This window comes from Podarcis gaigeae (assembly GCF_964106915.1).
Source record: "Podarcis gaigeae genome assembly, chromosome: 2".
NCBI classification, from domain to species: domain Eukaryota; kingdom Metazoa; phylum Chordata; class Lepidosauria; order Squamata; family Lacertidae; genus Podarcis; species Podarcis gaigeae.
In genome coordinates, this window is record NC_139679.1 from 110,496,338 (window position 1) to 110,514,051 (window position 17,714).

General features: G+C 46.1%; 2 protein-coding genes and 1 long non-coding RNA gene across 3 annotated transcripts in view; 2 read left to right on the forward strand and 1 right to left on the reverse strand.

Moving 5' to 3' along the window:
* Nucleotides 1–2,185, forward strand: part of LOC310837695 (uncharacterized protein) — a 46,709-nt gene extending 44,524 nt beyond the window's left edge. The window contains exon 3 of the mRNA XM_083724686.1: nucleotides 452–2,185. Within this exon, the coding sequence (XP_083580812.1) occupies nucleotides 452–1,686 (1,235 nt within the window). The 3' untranslated portion in view covers nucleotides 1,687–2,185. The remainder of the gene's footprint in view (nucleotides 1–451) is intronic.
* Nucleotides 1–7,051, forward strand: part of LOC310838113 — a 76,860-nt gene extending 69,809 nt beyond the window's left edge. The window contains exon 2 of the long non-coding RNA XR_014560684.1: nucleotides 6,823–7,051. This is a non-coding gene — a long non-coding RNA (uncharacterized lncRNA). The remainder of the gene's footprint in view (nucleotides 1–6,822) is intronic.
* NRM (nurim) lies at nucleotides 6,955–12,199 on the reverse strand (the record flags this gene model as incomplete). The annotated part of the gene is made up of 4 exons (XM_083725181.1): nucleotides 6,955–8,902; nucleotides 10,060–10,236; nucleotides 10,772–10,974; nucleotides 12,055–12,199. 4 exons carry the CDS (start codon nucleotides 12,197–12,199, stop codon nucleotides 8,585–8,587), a joined length of 843 nt encoding a protein of 280 aa, XP_083581307.1. The 3' UTR covers nucleotides 6,955–8,584.
* Nucleotides 12,200–17,714: the final 5,515 nt, after the last annotated feature.

Below are 17,714 nucleotides of genomic sequence, written 5' to 3' on the forward strand. Positions count from 1 at the left end.
CGACTGCTGGAGTTTGAAGAGAGCAGTCATGTTTTTTGTAACGCTGCAAAGACAGAAATAAAGGCATGTAAATACGTTTCTGTCTATCTCTTTCCCCTGCCGGAGGGGGCAACAAAAAGGGGGGGTGTTCTTCTCACGCTGAGAAGGATCGCCTATCGCGACCTCTGCCTGGATCTTGCTGAGGAATACAGACAGGGAAGTCAACAGGAGACCAAGCCGGGTGCCTGGGAGTGTTGACAGTTTCTCCTGATAAAGGCTTGATTTCTGACATGATCATGGGTTGCTCTTGCCATTATCTCATCTTTATTCCTGAAAATTTGGAACATGGAGACAGTGGACAATGGAGTGAAAATAAGAGAAGGTGCACATGGGACTTCACATGTGTTCAGTTCCTTTTTTGTCTTTTTTAAAAGTCTAACAGGATTCTCTCCCCCCCCTTACTCCCAAACAGGTGAGGAAGACGATGGTCAGAATTCTACGGAGCCATCTGTGAATTCATTGGGAAGAACAAAGAAACAGTTTAAATGCAGGGAATGTGGAATGTGCTTTAGTCACTGTGGAAGAATGAGGATACACCAACAAGCTCACGCAGGAGAGAAACCATTCAAATGCATTGAATGTGGAAAGAGCTTCAGTCGTAGTGGAACACTTAGAATACATCAACAAACTCACACGGGGCAGAAACCATTTAAATGTATTGAATGTGGAAAGAGCTTCAGTCAAAGTGGTCACCTTAGAAAACATCAACGTACTCACACGGGGGAGAAACCATTTAAATGTATTGAATGTGGAAAGAGTTTCAATTGTAGTGGTTACCTTAGAATACATCAACAAACTCACACGGGGGAGAAACCGTTTAAATGTATTGAATGTGGAAAGCGCTTCAGTCATCGTGGAAACCTTAGAATGCATCAACGTACTCACACAGGGGAGAAACCATTCAAATGTATTGAATGTGGAAAGAGCTTCAGTCAAAGTGGTCACCTTAGAATACATCAACGAACTCACACAGGGGAGAAACAATTTACATGCATTGAATGTGGAAAGAGCTTCAGTCGTACTGGAACACTTAGAATACATCAACGAACTCACACAGGGGAGAAACCATTTAACTGTATAGAATGTGGAAGGGGCTTCAGGCGTAGTGGTCACCTTAGAACACATCAACGAACTCACACAGGGCAGAAACCATTTAAATGTATTGAATGTGGAAAGAGCTTCAGTCAAAGGGGAAACCTTAGAACACATCAACAAACTCACACGGGGGAGAAACCGTTTAAATGTATTGAATGTGGAAAGAGCTTCAGTGAAAGGGGAAACCTTAGAACACATCAACAAACTCACACGGGGCAGAAACCATTTAAATGTATTGAATGTGGAAAGAGCTTCAGTCGTAGTGGAACACTTAGAATACATCAACAAACTCACACGGGGCAGAAACCATTTAAATGTATTGAATGTGGAAAGAGCTTCAGTCAAAGTGGTCACCTTAGAATACATCAACGTACTCACACGGGGGAGAAACCATTTACATGTATTGAATGTGGAAAGAGCTTCAGTCAAAGGGGAGACCTTAGAAGACATAAACAAACTCACACGGGGGAGAAACCGTTTAAATGTATTGAATGGGGAAAGCGCTTCAGTCATCGTGGAGCCCTTAGAAACCATCAACGTCTCCTGTTGTAGGGAATGTGGAAAGAGCTGCAGATGCAGTGGAGACCTTAATATTCATAAGCAAATTCACACAGATGAAAAGCCATATAAATGTATGCAGTGTTCCACTCCGTTTTCACTCTTTGCTTCATATAAAGAAACTCATAAAGGCAGAAATCCATTTTAAATGCATGGAACCTGTGTGATGTTCTGGTGTTTGTATTGAAATTTGTATACACACACATATGTGTTAAAGTAATGAGGAGATTTCACCCCTCCCATATCCAAGAATCTGCTGATGTTCTCTACTGATTTTCTAGAGAGGAGGGGCGGTTTCTGCTCTCTACTTATTTCGCTCCAGCCTCACATCAAAGAGAGAGAGACTGAGTTTTAGAGAGAGCGAGATAAGGTTGTTGCTAAGAGCAGCTGCAGACACTCAGTGCAGTTCAGCATTTTTCATTTAGACCTTATTTAGCTCTGTATATAGTTATGTATTATAGTTGTAGATAGAATAAAGAAGATATTCTACAGAGCTGCTCTCTGAGTCGTTTATGCTCTGCTATACTCTGCTGTGCGACGACTGTCTTCTTGTTGGAGTGAATCCGGTGCTCACAACTCTAAGCTGTGAGGCCACAGCACTTTGACCTATTCCTGTATAGAAGGTGGTCTCTGGAAGTGCTACCCAGCTCGCCTAGCCCAGTCGGGGCTCAAGTGGATGAGTCCAGTTGGTGGCTCAAGGGCGATGCTGACAAGTCACATATAGTAAATGTACAAAATAACTTGCTAGTTGTTGCTAGATAAAAAGGGGGAGAGTGTTTACTTCACATCAAGAAACTCAATTTTAAATGCATGGAATCCGTTTGATGTTTTGGTGTTGGTATTTAAATTTGTATACACATATATATGTATTAAAGTAATGAAGGTCACATATACTAAATGTAGAAAAGAAGTTGCAAGTTGTTGCTAGATAAACGGGGAGAGTGTGAATCTGGAATGTTCAAGGTGTGTGATGAATCTGTTGAGTTTTGACCTCCGCCCTTCAATGCCAAAGTGATGGGCTGCCCTTGTCTTGTGGATCAGCATCTGTCAGGCTTCAGGAAATTGGCTTCCTTCCCCCTTGGCCGTAGATAAGCAGACCAAAGGGAAAGGAGTCTTCTTACCCGTTAGAAACTTTAATGATCCCAGCGAGAGAACAAAGAACCGGTCTTCTAGGAATGGCGGTACTCCCAATGAAGAGGTCCACCCCCTCACATCCCTAGTCACCACCGTCACTTCTGTGTCTCCTAACCTGAGCCTGTACCCGCTGTGCTTTCTGTCCTGCCACTTGCAACTCTCCTTGACCTTGGGGAAAGCGGATGGATGCTTTCCAGAGACAGTGAATCTGTTATCTCCCCCCCCCCCGAGTTTCTTCTCCAAGCTGTTCCCCATCCAGTATTTCCCAGCTTTTGCCTTCTGATTGACTTCCCGCTCCTCCCCTGCTCGGGTGGTGAGCCTATTTGGGCTTGCCCATGAAGGCTGATGGATCCTGATAGATTCCATCAGGCCTTGCGGGATCCTGCTCCTCCTGGCGACTCATTAGATGACCTTGTTGAGGACTGGAATAACCGGCTATTGGCAGCCATTGATGAGGTCGTCTAAGCACCCTCTGCGACCCCATCGAAACCGGGCCCCTTGGTTTACTGAAGAGCTCCAGAAAATGAAGCGGGATCTCAGACGGCTAGAGCAAGTATGGCGGCGGACTCGTGACGGAGTTTCAAGAACATCTTATAGGACACTTATGAAAGCCTATGAGATGGCTGTGAAATCTGCTAAGAAATCTTACTTCGCAGTTTCCATTGCATCTGCTAGCTCTTGCCTGGCACAACTTTTTAGAATAATGAGGTTGATAACGTCCTTAGGAGGACAACCAAATTTAAGCACAAATTCGACCCATAGCTGTGAGGCATTCGCGAGCTTTTTTGTGGAGAAAGTCCTGTTGCTCCGCCATGACCTCCCTGCCAATTTAGATACATTGACTGAACTGGAGGCCCCTCGACTGTCTTCGGGTCCAGTGTTGGACCATTTTGATCGGATACTCCCTGCTGATGTGGATAGATTCCTCCAAGCTGGTAGGCCCACCACCTGCCTCCTTGATCCATGCCAGTGTTGGCTGATTAGGGCATGTCCAGATGTTGCGTGGACCCCCCGTTTGAAATTATCAATTTGTCCCTTGGCACGGGGACATTCCCAGGGGAACTGAAGGAAGCAGTGGTGTGTCCGCTCTTAAAGAAAACGTCACTAGATCCTTTAGACCTATCCAATTACCGCCCAGTTTAAAATCTTCCATATCTGGGTAAGGTAATTGAGAGAGCGGTTGCTAAACAGCTTGGTAGGTTTCTGGAGGAAACATCGGCTTTAGATCCATTTCAGTCTGGGTTCCGTCCTGGTTTCGGGACCGAGACTGCTCTGGTTGCCCTAACAGATGATCTCCGTAGACAATTGGATCGAGGCGGGTCAGGACTGCTGATTCTTTTAGATTTGTCAGCAGCCTTTGACATGGTCGATCATGATCTTCTGGACCACCGCCTTGCTGACATGGGGATACAGGGCATAGCCCGTAAATGACTGTGCTCTTTAATCTCTGGTCGGGGACATAGGGTGGCGCTAGGGAGGGAGATGTCGTCCCGCCACTCCTTGGTGTGTGGAGTGCCGCAGGGCGCAATCCTCGCCCCAATGCTTCTTAACATCTTTATGCACCCCCTTGCCCAGATTATCCGGAGCTTTGGGCTGGGCTGTCACCAATATGCTGATGACACTCAGCTCTATCTGCTGATGGATGGCCACACCGACTTGGCCCCGGACACACTGACCACATGCTTGGAAGCTGTGGCTGGATGGTTTCATGGGAGCCAATTGACACTAAATCCTTTGAAGACAGAGGTCCTATGGCTGGGTCGGGATGGCATGGGAATGAGGGACCAACTCCCTTCTCTTGAGGGGGCCCAGTTAGTGCCATTGCCTTCCGTTAAGAGTTTCCATGGAGGCGCAAGTTACAGCAACAGCCAAGGCGACATTTTTTCACCTTCGCCACATCAAGCAGTTGGCCTTTCCCGCTCCAACCTGGCCACAGTGATCCATGCAACGGTCACCTCCAGGCTTGACTACTGTAATTCGCTCTGTGTGGGGCTGCCCTTGAAGCTGTCCCAGAAACTCCAGCGGGTGCAGAATGCTACAGTGAGGCTCCTCACGGGGTCTCTGCCATGGGAGCATATTCACTCAGTGCTTTTCCAGCTACACTGGCTCCCGGTGGAGTACAGGGTCAGATTTAAGGTGCTGCTTTTGACCTGTAAAGCCCTTCACACCCTAGGACCCTTGTACCCACCTTCTACCTACGGGACCGCCTCTCCCGGTATGCCCCACGGAGGACCTTAAGGTCCATAAATAGCAACACCCTAGTGGTCCTGGGCCTTAAGGAAGTTAGATTAGCTTCAACCAGAGCCAGGGCCTTTTCAACACTGGCTCTGGCCTGGTGGAAAGCTCTGTCTCATAAGACCAGGGCCCTGCAGGATTTGATTTCTTTCCGCAGGGCCTATAAGACAGAGTTGTTCTGCCTGGCCTTTGGCTTGTAGCCAATTTGATTCCCTCCCCCTCTTTCTTTTCTCCTGTGATGAGGCTGCGTTTTAATATCTTCATGTTTCAATATTTTAATGTTGTATTTTAATCTTGTTTTTAAGTTGTATTCATTCAACTTGTTTTTATTATTGCTTGTCAGCCACGTGGAGCCCGGCCTTGGCTGGGGAAGGCAGGGTATAAATAATAATAATAATAATAATAATAATAATAATAATAATAATAATGAAGAACTATGTTCCTCTGCAAACCACTGTTCCAAAGCTATACAGTCCTCCTGCTCCTGGGAAGATTCAGGGGGAGGCTCCCACAAATGCACCTCAGTGCTGCTTTCCTCAGGTGGGTCCCTGGTTAGGTTTTGGTTTAGGGGAGCAAGCATGGGCCTGGCCCTTGGGTGGGGGCGAGGGGAGAAGGGAAGAGAAGTAGAGAGGATGCTTCTTTTTCTGCGTAAGGCTAGTTCTTGTTTCTCCCAAGGACGCCCCTGTAATCAGTGAGTGTGCATTTAGCAGGAGAGCATCCCTTCGTCTCGTAGCCTAAGATGCTTCAGGAGCCATTAGGGTGAAGCGTGTGTATCACACATGTGCCGTGAGAGGAATGGGGGGGGGGGTAAATAACTGTTGGGGTGCTTAAAAGGAGGCCGTTGTTTCGTGAGGGGGGCGGGGGGAGGAGAGCCTTAGCGATGCCAAACAGAAAGAGCCAAACGTGACTATAGGATACATGTGGTTGCTACTCTGACTTTGAAGCTGGGCAGTGGGAGTGGCACATGCTTCTGCTAAATGCAGATCTAGGGAAGATTAAGTTAATTGCAACCTTAAACACACTTGGGTCCCATTAGAGAGGATCCTCATGAGGCCGGAGGAACATCGCCCGGCTGTGAGGCGTGAAGGCCACTCCCTGCAAGGCCTTTTCCACCTGGCCAAAGGGGGTGGAGCCCAGACTCACCCAGCCCTACTATGTTAAATTTGTATTCTGTAGTTGACTTCCTTTGTAATTTTTATTTTGAAATCTTTAAGATAATGTTTTAGTTTTCTGCTATGTTGCTTTGACAGTATACTCTATATTTCTCTTTTTTCACATTGTTTTATTTATGTTTTATTGATTTAATATGCTTTAACCCCCTTTGAGGTTTTTCTTAAAAATATAAAGGGTATAGAAATTAAACAAAAAAATAAATAAATGTATAGAGCAGGGATCTCCAACATGGGGTTGCTCACATGTTGGGCAATAACGCTTATAAGCTTCAGCCCGTACGGCCAAGGTTGATGGGAGTTGTATTTCAAAAGCTCAGGGGTGGAAAATCTCAAGTTTCTTAGAACTTGTCATCATGAATAATTACAGTGGTACCTTAGGTTAAGTACTTAATTCGTTCCAGAGGTCCATTCTTAACCTGAAACTGTTCTTAACCTGAAGCACCACTTTAGCTAATGGGGCCTCCCGCTGCACCACTGGAGCACAATTTCTGTTCTCATCCTGAAGCAAAGTTCTTAACCCGAGGTACTATTTCTGGGTTAGCGGAGTGTGTAACCTGAACCGTATGTAACCTGAGGTACCACTGTATAGGTACAACTTTTGTTGATACAGAGCTCATTTTTAGCTTCCGGGAGCAGCTGGTCACTTCTGCTTTATAAATAAACCCAAATATATTGAAACACTTTACATTAAAACCAAATTTCAGAACAGAGACAAACAAACTTTTTTAAAAAACACACACCCTTTTTTTTACTTTAGAAACCATTATCTTATCAACCCATGATTTGCTTTTCATATGTATAAAAATACTTTGTTAGCAAGGGGGTACAGAAATAATAATAAAAAAGCTACAATAAAAGCATTATCAGCATTTAAAAAGAAATGCTAGTGGATGTTCAAGGCATTGAGTTACAAATGAAAGCAAAGATCAACCATTCCTAGGTAGAGCCTGGAGACATAATCCTAGAATGAACCCCTGCCCCCCCCCCCACAGCCCGCTTTTGCCTGTAAATGTACTTGATTCAAAGATCACATAAATCATATTTTTTGTCATTAATTCTGATGGGTGGGGACGAGTTAAAAGTCACCCACCGCATGGAGATATATTTGGGTTTGAGAGGCAGGTGGTCCACTGCTGGACGGCCATCTTGACCAGAACCTTTCTCAAGGCCTTGTCTTCTTCAGCCCAGGTAGGCCTTGGAATTCAGAATGCTTTGGAACTGAATTGACGTGGCAGAAGCAAGAGGATGGGCAATGAATTCTGATTGCTTTCTTGGAACAGAAACGTATTTGGAAGACACTGTGCTGAAGAGGTATATTTGCAAAAAGCAAAAAAAAAACCTCACAGGCCACTCCACAAATTATCTAGGCTGCTACATCTTTAAAATAGTTCTTGCTTGTGAATCAAAGTTAAAAATCCTATACTTTAAAAAAGCACTTGGGCAGAAGTTCTGTAGCAAAAAATAAATTGAAAAACCCAGTTCTAATGCTCTTTTGTTATAAAGAATTTCAACTGAGGCATCTTCTGTGCTTTTTAACAGCTGCAGAATCCCAGTCAGGTGTGCCTGGTGTCCTCTTGGGCAGTAAGGACTGCAGCAGAGTCCATGACAGACAGAGCCACCCCCTGACTGGTTGGAAGTAAAGCCAGCTAGCAGGTGGGGAATGGCTGGGGGCAGACTGAGGTTACTGGGGCAGTGCCCCACTGATTCCACGGGGTCAAGGTTTCCCAGAAATGGGGAACATTTTGTCTGTTGAGCTACCTGCCTGCTGTCTGCAGTTGTGAATCGTAAAAAAGCCTCCCTCAAACAACAACAACAACCTGATCACCTCACCTAAACTCCAATCGGTTATCAGTGACTCATTGTTCTTCTTAGCACTAGGGGGAAATCTTTTTGGGCCCAATATATCCCTTTAAGCCTATGCAGCAGGTATGGGGCATCCACAGCCCTCCAGATGTTGATGGCAGCTGAAGTCCACCAACTTCTGGAGGGCCATAGGCTTTCCCCCACCCCTGCTCTAGAGACGTCCCTCCAAGGAACTTGGGGTTGAATTCTGCCATCTTTGGAGTTCCACCTCTTTCCTCAAGGATTCCAACCTACTGGACCATGTGGGATCACCATATAGAACTCCTTATATGTGTTCTAAGTGTTGTAGCAAAGTAGGCCTGCTGGAAGCCAGAACTCTTAGGTCCCATTTATAAACCACTCAAGTCCCGAGTGCATAAAAGCAAAAGGAGATATAAGGCACATTGCATCGTTCAGTGCTTAGCATGGGAGAGTGCAAGGTACAAGGCTCTCAGGCCCCAATATACTAGGACACCAGCACCCGCATATAAAATTGGGGCCACACAGGTTCAGTTCTTAAGGGTGGAGGGGCCATTCTGAGCCAGCAGATCTCCATAGGCTGCCTCCTCACGGGAGAAGATCTGGAACTTCTTGTCCAGCTGAGCTCGCAGGTAGAGGTAGTCCTGGTGGTCAAGGTTGTGGGCGCAGGTGATGTAGGCTGTGAAGAGCAATGCGAGGAGCAGGCGGTCGAGAGAAAGGCAGGGAACGGCCCACAGGATGAGGAGAAACTCCAGGTACACAGGGTGACGAAGGTGGGAGAAGAGGCGGATGGCACTTGTGGACTTCACGGCCAAAGGGTCCCCCATGCCCAGGCAGTAATAGTAAACCTATGGAACAAGAGAAACACCCATTTGCACCGAAGATGCCCAAATCTTTTGGGGAAACAAGACACCATTTTAGACCCTAAGACTTGCCGATCAGAAGGTCGGCGGTTCGAATCCCCGCAACGGGGTGAGCTCCTGATGCTCGGTCCCTGCTCCTGCCAACCTAGCAGTTCAAAAGCACAAAGTGCAAGTAGATCAATCGGTACCGCTCCGGCGGGAAGGTAAACGCCGTTTCCGTGTGCTGCTCTGGTTCGCCGGAAGTGGCTTAGTCATGCTGGCCACATGACCCGGAAGATGTACGCCGGCTCTCTCGGCCAATAAAGCGAGATGAGCACCGCAACCCCAGATTTGGTCACGACTGGACCTAATTGTCAGGGGTCCCCTTACCTTTACCTTTTTACACATTGGGCCTCTACATATTCACAAAGGGGGAATGTGAGATTTGTTTTTGTTTTGTTGTCTGGACTGCTGAGGCAACACTAAGTGCTTCTGCAGTTCCTGCCTTGACCAAAAATCCCTCAGAATTCCAGAGATGGAAAGAAGATAATGTCCCTACCAGAGAGGAATGGCAAATTAAAGTGCTGGACTATTCCGAAATGGCAAAACTGACCATTATGCTCAGGACCCAAGAAGACCATAACTTTAGGAAAGGATGGGGGAAATTTATAATTTATCTTGGAGACCACTGTAAACAGATGAAAACATTAGCAGGATTGCAATAACACTCATAACAAGTAATTTTGACCAAATAAAATATGGACTATTGAAAAAGATGCAGTAGAAAAGGTTTAATAATAGGACCCACAGAGGGGAAGGTGGGAAGTCCAGAGATTCTGAGGAATATCCAAATTTGGATGGTTGTATTGTTATGATCTTATAGTTTTAAAATCAAATAAATATTGTTATTATTAAAAATCTCTCAGAATTCATCCAAATCACATGCACCCCCCTAACTGCTTTCACATTAAGAGCTTCCAAGAGAGAGGTCATGGCTTCCAAATTTGCTTCAACCCTGGGACCTCTCTTTTTAGAAATATTTTACAGCAGGAGGAAATATCTTCTATCACCCTCATGGGTTGGGTCATTGGGCTTCGCTGAGCTCAGTCGCCAAATACAGGACGGTGGCCTCTCTAGATGGGAAAAGGGAAGCTGTGTGGTACCTGTTTGACCCCCATCAGCTCTGCGTAGTCAAAGATGAGGAGGATGCTAAAGATGACCAGCCAAGCAATGAAGTGGAGGATGAAGCAGATGAGAGGGACCCAAGTGACCCAGGGCTCTCTGCTCGTATTCCAGAGCACAGGAGCATCCTGCACAGGCTGCCAGTACCTCATCAGCAGCTAGGTGGGAAGGAAAAGGCCCATTAGATAAAGGTAGATTCTCCTGCAGGCACACGTCTCATATGGCTGCATTTTGGGACTCCAAAAATGCAATCACATTGTAGAAAATCTGCTGGACCTGCAGGCATTAGCCAAATCATACAAATCATATCCACATTGGGTTGTTGTTTTTAAATTGTGCAAGATTCTAGTCCTCATCATTGCAATGATGCATTTTGCTTCACAATATAATGAAGGCTATGCTGAGTTAACGGTGTGAGTTTGGGAGCTCTGTGCTCAAAATAAACTGTACCAAGGAGCAAAGACTTAATGCTGAAATTGGGGGGATTTGCTTTGGAAATATCACTTCCATGAAAGTGCAGAGTATGAAATCCGAACAGCATCATGCCAGGAAGATTTATTCTGCATTTTGAGTTTAGCTTTTCTGACTTGGGCAAGAATTCACTCTGAGTTGCTCTGTTATCTTGCCTGTGGGACTTCTTCCTCCCCTTCAGTCCTCTCCCCCCATTTTGCTGCCCCAAATTGATACCCCTACCTGGAGAGTCAGTGCTGTGCAGAAGACATAGAAAGATCTCTGTAGTACTCCAAAGCAACTTCTGGTCCAGTGTTTGACTTGCTGAGTGGCCATGAGGCTGTGCTGCAGGATGAAGAGGACAATTAAGCCCATGTCCACCATTAGTGGCCGCAGAATCTTGGGATCCCTCAGGGCAGCTTCCCATTGAAGATGAGGAGCAGCATCTGCAAAGAAAAGAGGTTCAGTCAAGGTGAGGCCTAGTGCATCCAGCAGGGGGCTGGCAGAGTATCTCAGATAGTAGCCCAGAAACTGATCCCAGAGACAAATTGTTCTCTCTCTCCTTCTCTCTCTCTCTCATCATCTTAAAACAATCCTTCCACAAGCTGGTGTTCTCTGGATAGCTCAGTTGGTTAGAGTGTGGTGCCGATGGTGCTAAGGTTGCAGGTTCAATCCCCGTAAGGGACAGCTGCATATTGCATTGCAGGGGGATTGGACCAAATGATCCTCAGGATCCTTTCCAACTCTATAATTCTGTAATCTCAGATCCTGTTATTTATGAGATGTTGGACTCCAACACCCATCAGTCCCAGCCAGCAGGGATGGTGAGAGTCGTACTTCAAAACTTATGGATGATAGCAGGTTGGGGAAGGCTCTCTTAAAGTATTGGGAAGCTTCTGGATTGAATGGCCTTAACATACAGAGCAGGAAGTAGAACATACAGACATTTTTATCCAATCATCTTTAACGACATCATGGGATATTATTACCAAACCATATTGTTCACATCAGGGAGGGGGGGGGGGGAGCCAGACCACATCCTTCGACCTGCCTGCCTTTCACAACAAGGCGCCACATTTATTTCTGCTTGTTGGAAAACGCCCAGGGCAAGACGCAAACTTCCAACAAGGAACCATTGCAACATAAAAACACAGTGTTAAAAGCATCTTATCTAAGATCTAGGAATTCTTATCATTTGACTTTCTCAGTTTCAAAGTGGCTGCTTTAGGGTTTCAGCCTCCTGCCACTTGCCTGGGCGTCTTCAGGATCCAAACCAAAAATAAAAGGAAGGGATGAACGGGCAGTTTTTCATACCTCTTGGCATGCTGCTGAACTACAACTCCCGTCATCCCTCAGCACTGCCCATGCTGCCCTGGACCCGATACAGAGCCCCACACCTGGAGGGCCGCCGGATCCTTGCTCCTCCGCCCAAAGACCGCGCACCTCGCACCCCTTTGCAATCCCAAGCTCTCATTTCCTCCCCCGCATGACCCCTCCATTTCTCTCCCGCCCCTCCGCCCCCGCACCGGTTCTGTGCTGGGCAGCCCCCGTCCCCGGCTGCAGGAAGAGAGCGCGGAAGGAGACGAAGCGGATCAGCTCCACGCCGGTCCCGAAGGCGAACAGGAAGCTGCCCAGCGCCGGGACCATCATCAGGAGCTGAACAGCAGCCATGGCGGGCAAATTGCGCTTCTCCCGCCGTCTGGAGGAACCGCCCTGCGGAGAGGAGGGGCTCCCTCCGGAATCCCCACGCCCTCCCGCGACGTCACAAGCGCGTAATGAGGAGGGGGGATTCCTCCCTATCAGGAGCGGGAGGGAGAAGGGGGTCTTCCCCCTTTGCCGAGTGACATCACACGCTGGGAAGGGGCTCTCGTCGGGGGATTCCGCCTTCACGTCGTGACATCACGAAGAACTCGGGGGGGGCTTTGACGTCATACAGGATCTAGGGAGCAGAACCTCCCCGCCCGCCGAAATATTCCTCCCCGTGGCAGAGGAACAAGTAAGGGTTGCCCCCCAACCCCCCCTAACCCCAGCTCCCTCGAGCCTTGTAAGGAATCAGCGTCTACTCTTTTCATCCAGGGGCCTCGACGCAGCTCTCGTTCTTCCATCCCCACGTTGGGCAAAAGATTCCTGCACTGCAGGGGGTTGGACTAGATGACCCTGTGGTCCCTGATAACTTTGTGATTCTTTGATCCGGACCAAGAGCGTCGGCAAACCGCAACGAAGAAAGCAGAAAGCGGATTCTAAGCGCAGCACCGCGGAGGAGGGGCTAAGAATGCCACCATTCTCACCTTGCCGGCTCAGAAGTGAGCGCAATGGAATCCGCTCTCAGGTAAGCCTGCGTAGGTGGCTAGGATCCCAGCCTCACTACCTTAGGGTAAGTAGCATCTAACTCAGGGGGTTTTACTTCTGAGTAGGCAGGTATAGGATTGCACAGTGAAACAAACGCCCCCACCCCCCATCCCCTGACACGCTGATAACCCGAATGTAGGGGTGTGACATTTTGGGGTCGCCTTCCTTTTTCAATCCAAACATAATTCATAAAACAGGTTATAAATCATAAACAGTGGTGGAGCTTCATGCTCCGGGGGGGGGTGTGCGTGCGTGCGTGCGTGCGGGGAGAGCAAGCAGGGCTGGGGCTGGCACGCGTCCTGGGGGCATGGCACGCCACCTATGGTGGTGGTGGTGGGGAGCCGTGATGGCACCCCACTGGGATCGCACTGCTGGGGGCGGTGCGCTCCCCCCCCACTCTTCTTCCTCCACCAGTGGTCATAAGTACAACAGAACAAAGTAATTAAACGGTGGTGCTGTGGTCTAAACCACAGAGCCTAGGGCTTGCCGATCAGAAGGTTGGCAGTTCGAATCCCCGTGACGGGGTGAGCTTCTGTTGCTCGGTCCCTGCTCCTGCCAAAATCATGTCAAGTGCAAGTAGATAAATAGGTACTGCTCCGGCGGGAAGGTAAATGGCGTTTCCGTGCGCTGCTCTGGTTTTGCCAGAAGCGTCTTAGTCTTGTTGGCCACATGACCCGGAAGCTGTCTGCGGACAAACGCTTGCTCCCTCGGCCAGTAAAGCGAAATGAGCACCGCAACCCAGGTTAGGGGTCCCTTTACCTTTACAGTGTCCACACATTAAACATCAAATGCCATAAGTTAAAATCCTAAACCCTTAAAATGTCAAGTAGCAGCAATAAAACATTGCCATCATGTATTCCATTTATTAAAAGCTGGGATTAAGGGGGCGGGAATCAAGTCCCCCCCCCAATAGCTATAAATAAGTAGAGGAGGAGGTCTGGTGAACTCCTGAGGACGATTCTTAAAGAGCGTGACAGCTGATTAATTCATCCGAAATATAAAAACCATAGCCTACTGTGTCAGGAAGAAGATGTGCGACTGTAGGGCTGGTAAATGGCACTGCAATCTTATTATACATGTCTACTCAGGAGTAAATCCTATTGCGTTGGTCCAGGAGGCTTGCTCCAGGTGCAGCGTGACATACCCAAGGGCTTGAATCTGCTTTTAACAGGGCTCAGCAAGATTTTTAGGCCTGTGTGCAAGTTTGGATTTTTGATCAAGTTCTTCCGAATCAGCCCAGCAGCCCTCAGGCGAAAAGAGAGAAACTGCCCACCTGTCAAGTTTGACCCTGCAGGAACAGGGAAGAAAAGGATGAAGACTCCTGGGCAGAAAAGGTTCCCCAACCCTGCTGTAGATTAAAGCAGAGTTAGGGAAGGAAGGAAGCCTCAACACCACCCACCCCCGGACACCTCGCGTTTGCCTTGCATTGTCTTTTTAATTTTTTTTAATATACTTTTGAAATTTATACATTTCATTAATTTTACAATCATTTTAACATTTGGAAGGGTTTTTAAAAAAATAATATTTATTACTTTTACAACAATTTAAACACTACAAAAAAGAACAAAGAAAACAATGTAATACAATACAAAAACACTACATAACACTAAAACAATAAACTAACAAGACAAAACAAAAACAATTTAAAACACATCAAAAAAATTTTCAATATCTTATCTTTCATTCACATATTTCAATGACCTCCTCACACCTCCCTTTTTGTATTCCACTTCTATTAATTATTTCAGCAATTCCTTTCCATCGTCTTCTGTTTTCTATTCTATAATTATCTTAACACAAACTAACCTTATTTTTTCCTTTAATATTCTATTAATCTATTTATACTTAATTCCTTATAACATTTATACTAAAGCCATATAACTTCATTCCTACATTCTTCTAACATTCATTAAAACATTTGGAAGTTTGACTTTCCCCCTCTTTCTGTGGTTAAATAAATTTATTTTTTAATATTTTCTGCATATCCAAATACATTTAATTTTCTCCTTTAATTATCTACTTTAAATATATACTCTTATGAAAGTGCAGGTTATTACAATGCCAATGTTTTTATCTATTTGCAGTTTATCTGTAAATATTCAATCAACCATTTCCATTCTTTTATAAAAAGTTTGTCATCCTGATTTCTTATTCTTCCGGTAAGTTTCACCATTTCTGCATATTCCGTAAATTTTTGTATCCAAAAACTTCTGCTTCTTTCCATTTTGGGGCCAGTAGCATTCTCGCTGCTGTAGTCGCATACATAAATAAATTTCTACATAATTTAGGCAGTTCTGTCCCTATAATTCTTTTGGGAATTATAGGGAATTTGGGAACTTTGGCTTGCAGTGTCAATGGCCAATATTAGAGGAGAAGGAGAAGAATACAGTAGTACCTCGGGTTACATACGCTTCAGGTTGCAGACTCCGCTAACCCAGAAATAGTGTTTCAGGTTAAGAACTTTGCTTCAGGATGAAAACAGAAATCGCGCGACAGCGGCGCGGCAGCAGCAGGAGGCCCCATTAGCTAAAGTGGTGCTTCAGGTTAAGAACAGTTTCAGGTTAAGTACTGACCTCCGGAACGAATTAAGTACTTAACCCGAGGTACCACTGTACCAGGGTCAGTATTGTTTACACCAGGTATCTTTACAGACCCAGGAACCATTTTTAACACAAACTTACATTGGGGGACCCATTTCTTAACCTTTGACCACAAATTTGCATGGTGGTAGTGCTCCTGTTGCAACCCACCTTGGATCAGGTGACGAACCCACTAGTTGAAAAGCAGTGGCCTACTCTGGCTTCATCCCAGCTAGATGCATAATGGATGCTCTTGCCACCAGGTGGCAGTTCTTAAGTCCCCATGGAGGAAAACATTTTTGCTTTCCTTGCACTTCCTGTTCTGGTGAGGCCAATAAGTGGATCCTCAATGCCTATCCATTGCTTCAGTCAGTCCCTGGAGACTGAATCATCTGGTGAACCTATCATGGCTCATGCTTCAGAGGAACAGTTAATTCCACAGGTGCACCACATGCCAAAGCTGCCATTAGCACATTTTTTTAAAAAATAAATTGTTATTGAACGAGAAAAACCTTAAAATACATACAATAGCGACATACAAACATTCACTAGATTGTAGAGATTGTAAAGAGTATAGACAGAAAAAAGAACAGACGAAAGAAAAAAGAAAGAGAAATAAGAGTGTGAATAGAAAAAGAACATAATTATATCTGATATGCGAATCAGCAAAGAAAAGGAACTTCCAACTACACCCATTATACTGATTTACAATTAAACTATTATTTACACAGTTATATAAAGTTGTTTTTATTTGACTTAATTTAACATTTCCCAACAAATGCTTTATTTTGCATGGCTCATTCAATATCAGCCAGGAAGCTTTTATTAGCACATTTTTATGGTTGCTCTTGGTGTTTCGTGGGTCAGGGTTTTGCAAGTAAAAAATCAAACAAACTGAAAAGGCAAAGGCAAACCCTAAGTTATTGCAGGGACGCGGGTGGTGCTGTGGGTTAAACCACAGAGCTTAGGACTTGCCGATCAGAAGGTCGGCGGTTCGAATCCCCGCGATGGGGCGAGCTCCTGTTGCTCGGTCCCTGCTCCTGCCAACCTAGCAGTTCGAAAGCACATCAAAGTGCAAGTAGAAAAATAGGTACCGCTCTGGTGGGAAGGTAAACGGTGTTTCCGTGCGCTGCTCTGGTTCGCCAGAAGCGGCTTAGCCATGCTGGCTACATGACCCGGAAGCTGTACGCCGGCTCCCTCGGCCAATAAAGCGAGATGAGCTCCACAACCCCAGAGTTGGCCACGACTGGACCTAATGGTCAGGGGCCCCTTTACCTTTAAGTTATTGCAACTGTGATTAGTGATCAAATTGTAAAGACAGAGAAAGGGTGTGTGCGCCATGGTTCACACATACTGACCTGTCACTCCTCTGTCCTGAATGCCGGATATTTATTAAGGTGTCTGTCATTCATAGGGAATGAGGGTGAAGCAAGGTTTAAAAGTGCATGCCAAAGAGCGTCACATGCCCTTCTGTGGAAGCCCCCAAGTTGTGCCCTGGCACCTTCATTGTACAGCTTTTGGCTAATGCTGAATATGCGGCTCTTCATCCTAAATTTTGACACCTGAATTCTAAAGCTGGGAGGGAACCCAAAGGTCATTTTGCTCAACCCACTGCAATGCAGGAATCTTTTGCCTAATGTGGGGCTTGAACCCACAACTCTGAGATTAATCTCTGTCCTGCTCTGCCAACTGAGCTATCCTTACTGAGGTGTGTGTTTTTAGGACCCTCCTTGTTTCTGTGTTTGTATGTTGTTTTAAATATTATATTTTAATTGTTGTATCCCGCCCTGGGACCTTGTAGTTAATAATACTAATAAACCAAACTGCAGCGGAACAGAAACAGCACTGATTGCGATGATTATAGGTTGCAGCAGAATTTGCTGCCATCTTACATCCCTGGTGGTGGCTGGTGTCAGCTTCGCCTTTGAGCCAGTGCCAACGACTGGGCTCAACCTCTTCAGCCCCGACCGGGCCAGGCGAGCTGGGAAAGCACTCCCAGAGACCTTTCACTGCAGGGAGCAGGTCTAAGTGCTGTGGACTCACAACTCAGAGCTGTGAGCACCAAACTCAGTTCCAAAAGTCAGTGGAGCACGGCAGAGCATGAACCACATGAACGACAGCTCTGAAGTATAAGTTCTTTTATTCTCTACAGCTACTGCATAAACTAAAGAATAATTGGAGATGCGGGACTGCATGAGTGTTACAGCTACTTGAGCAGCGACCTTATCTATATAAAGATAACACTCAGACTCCCTTTG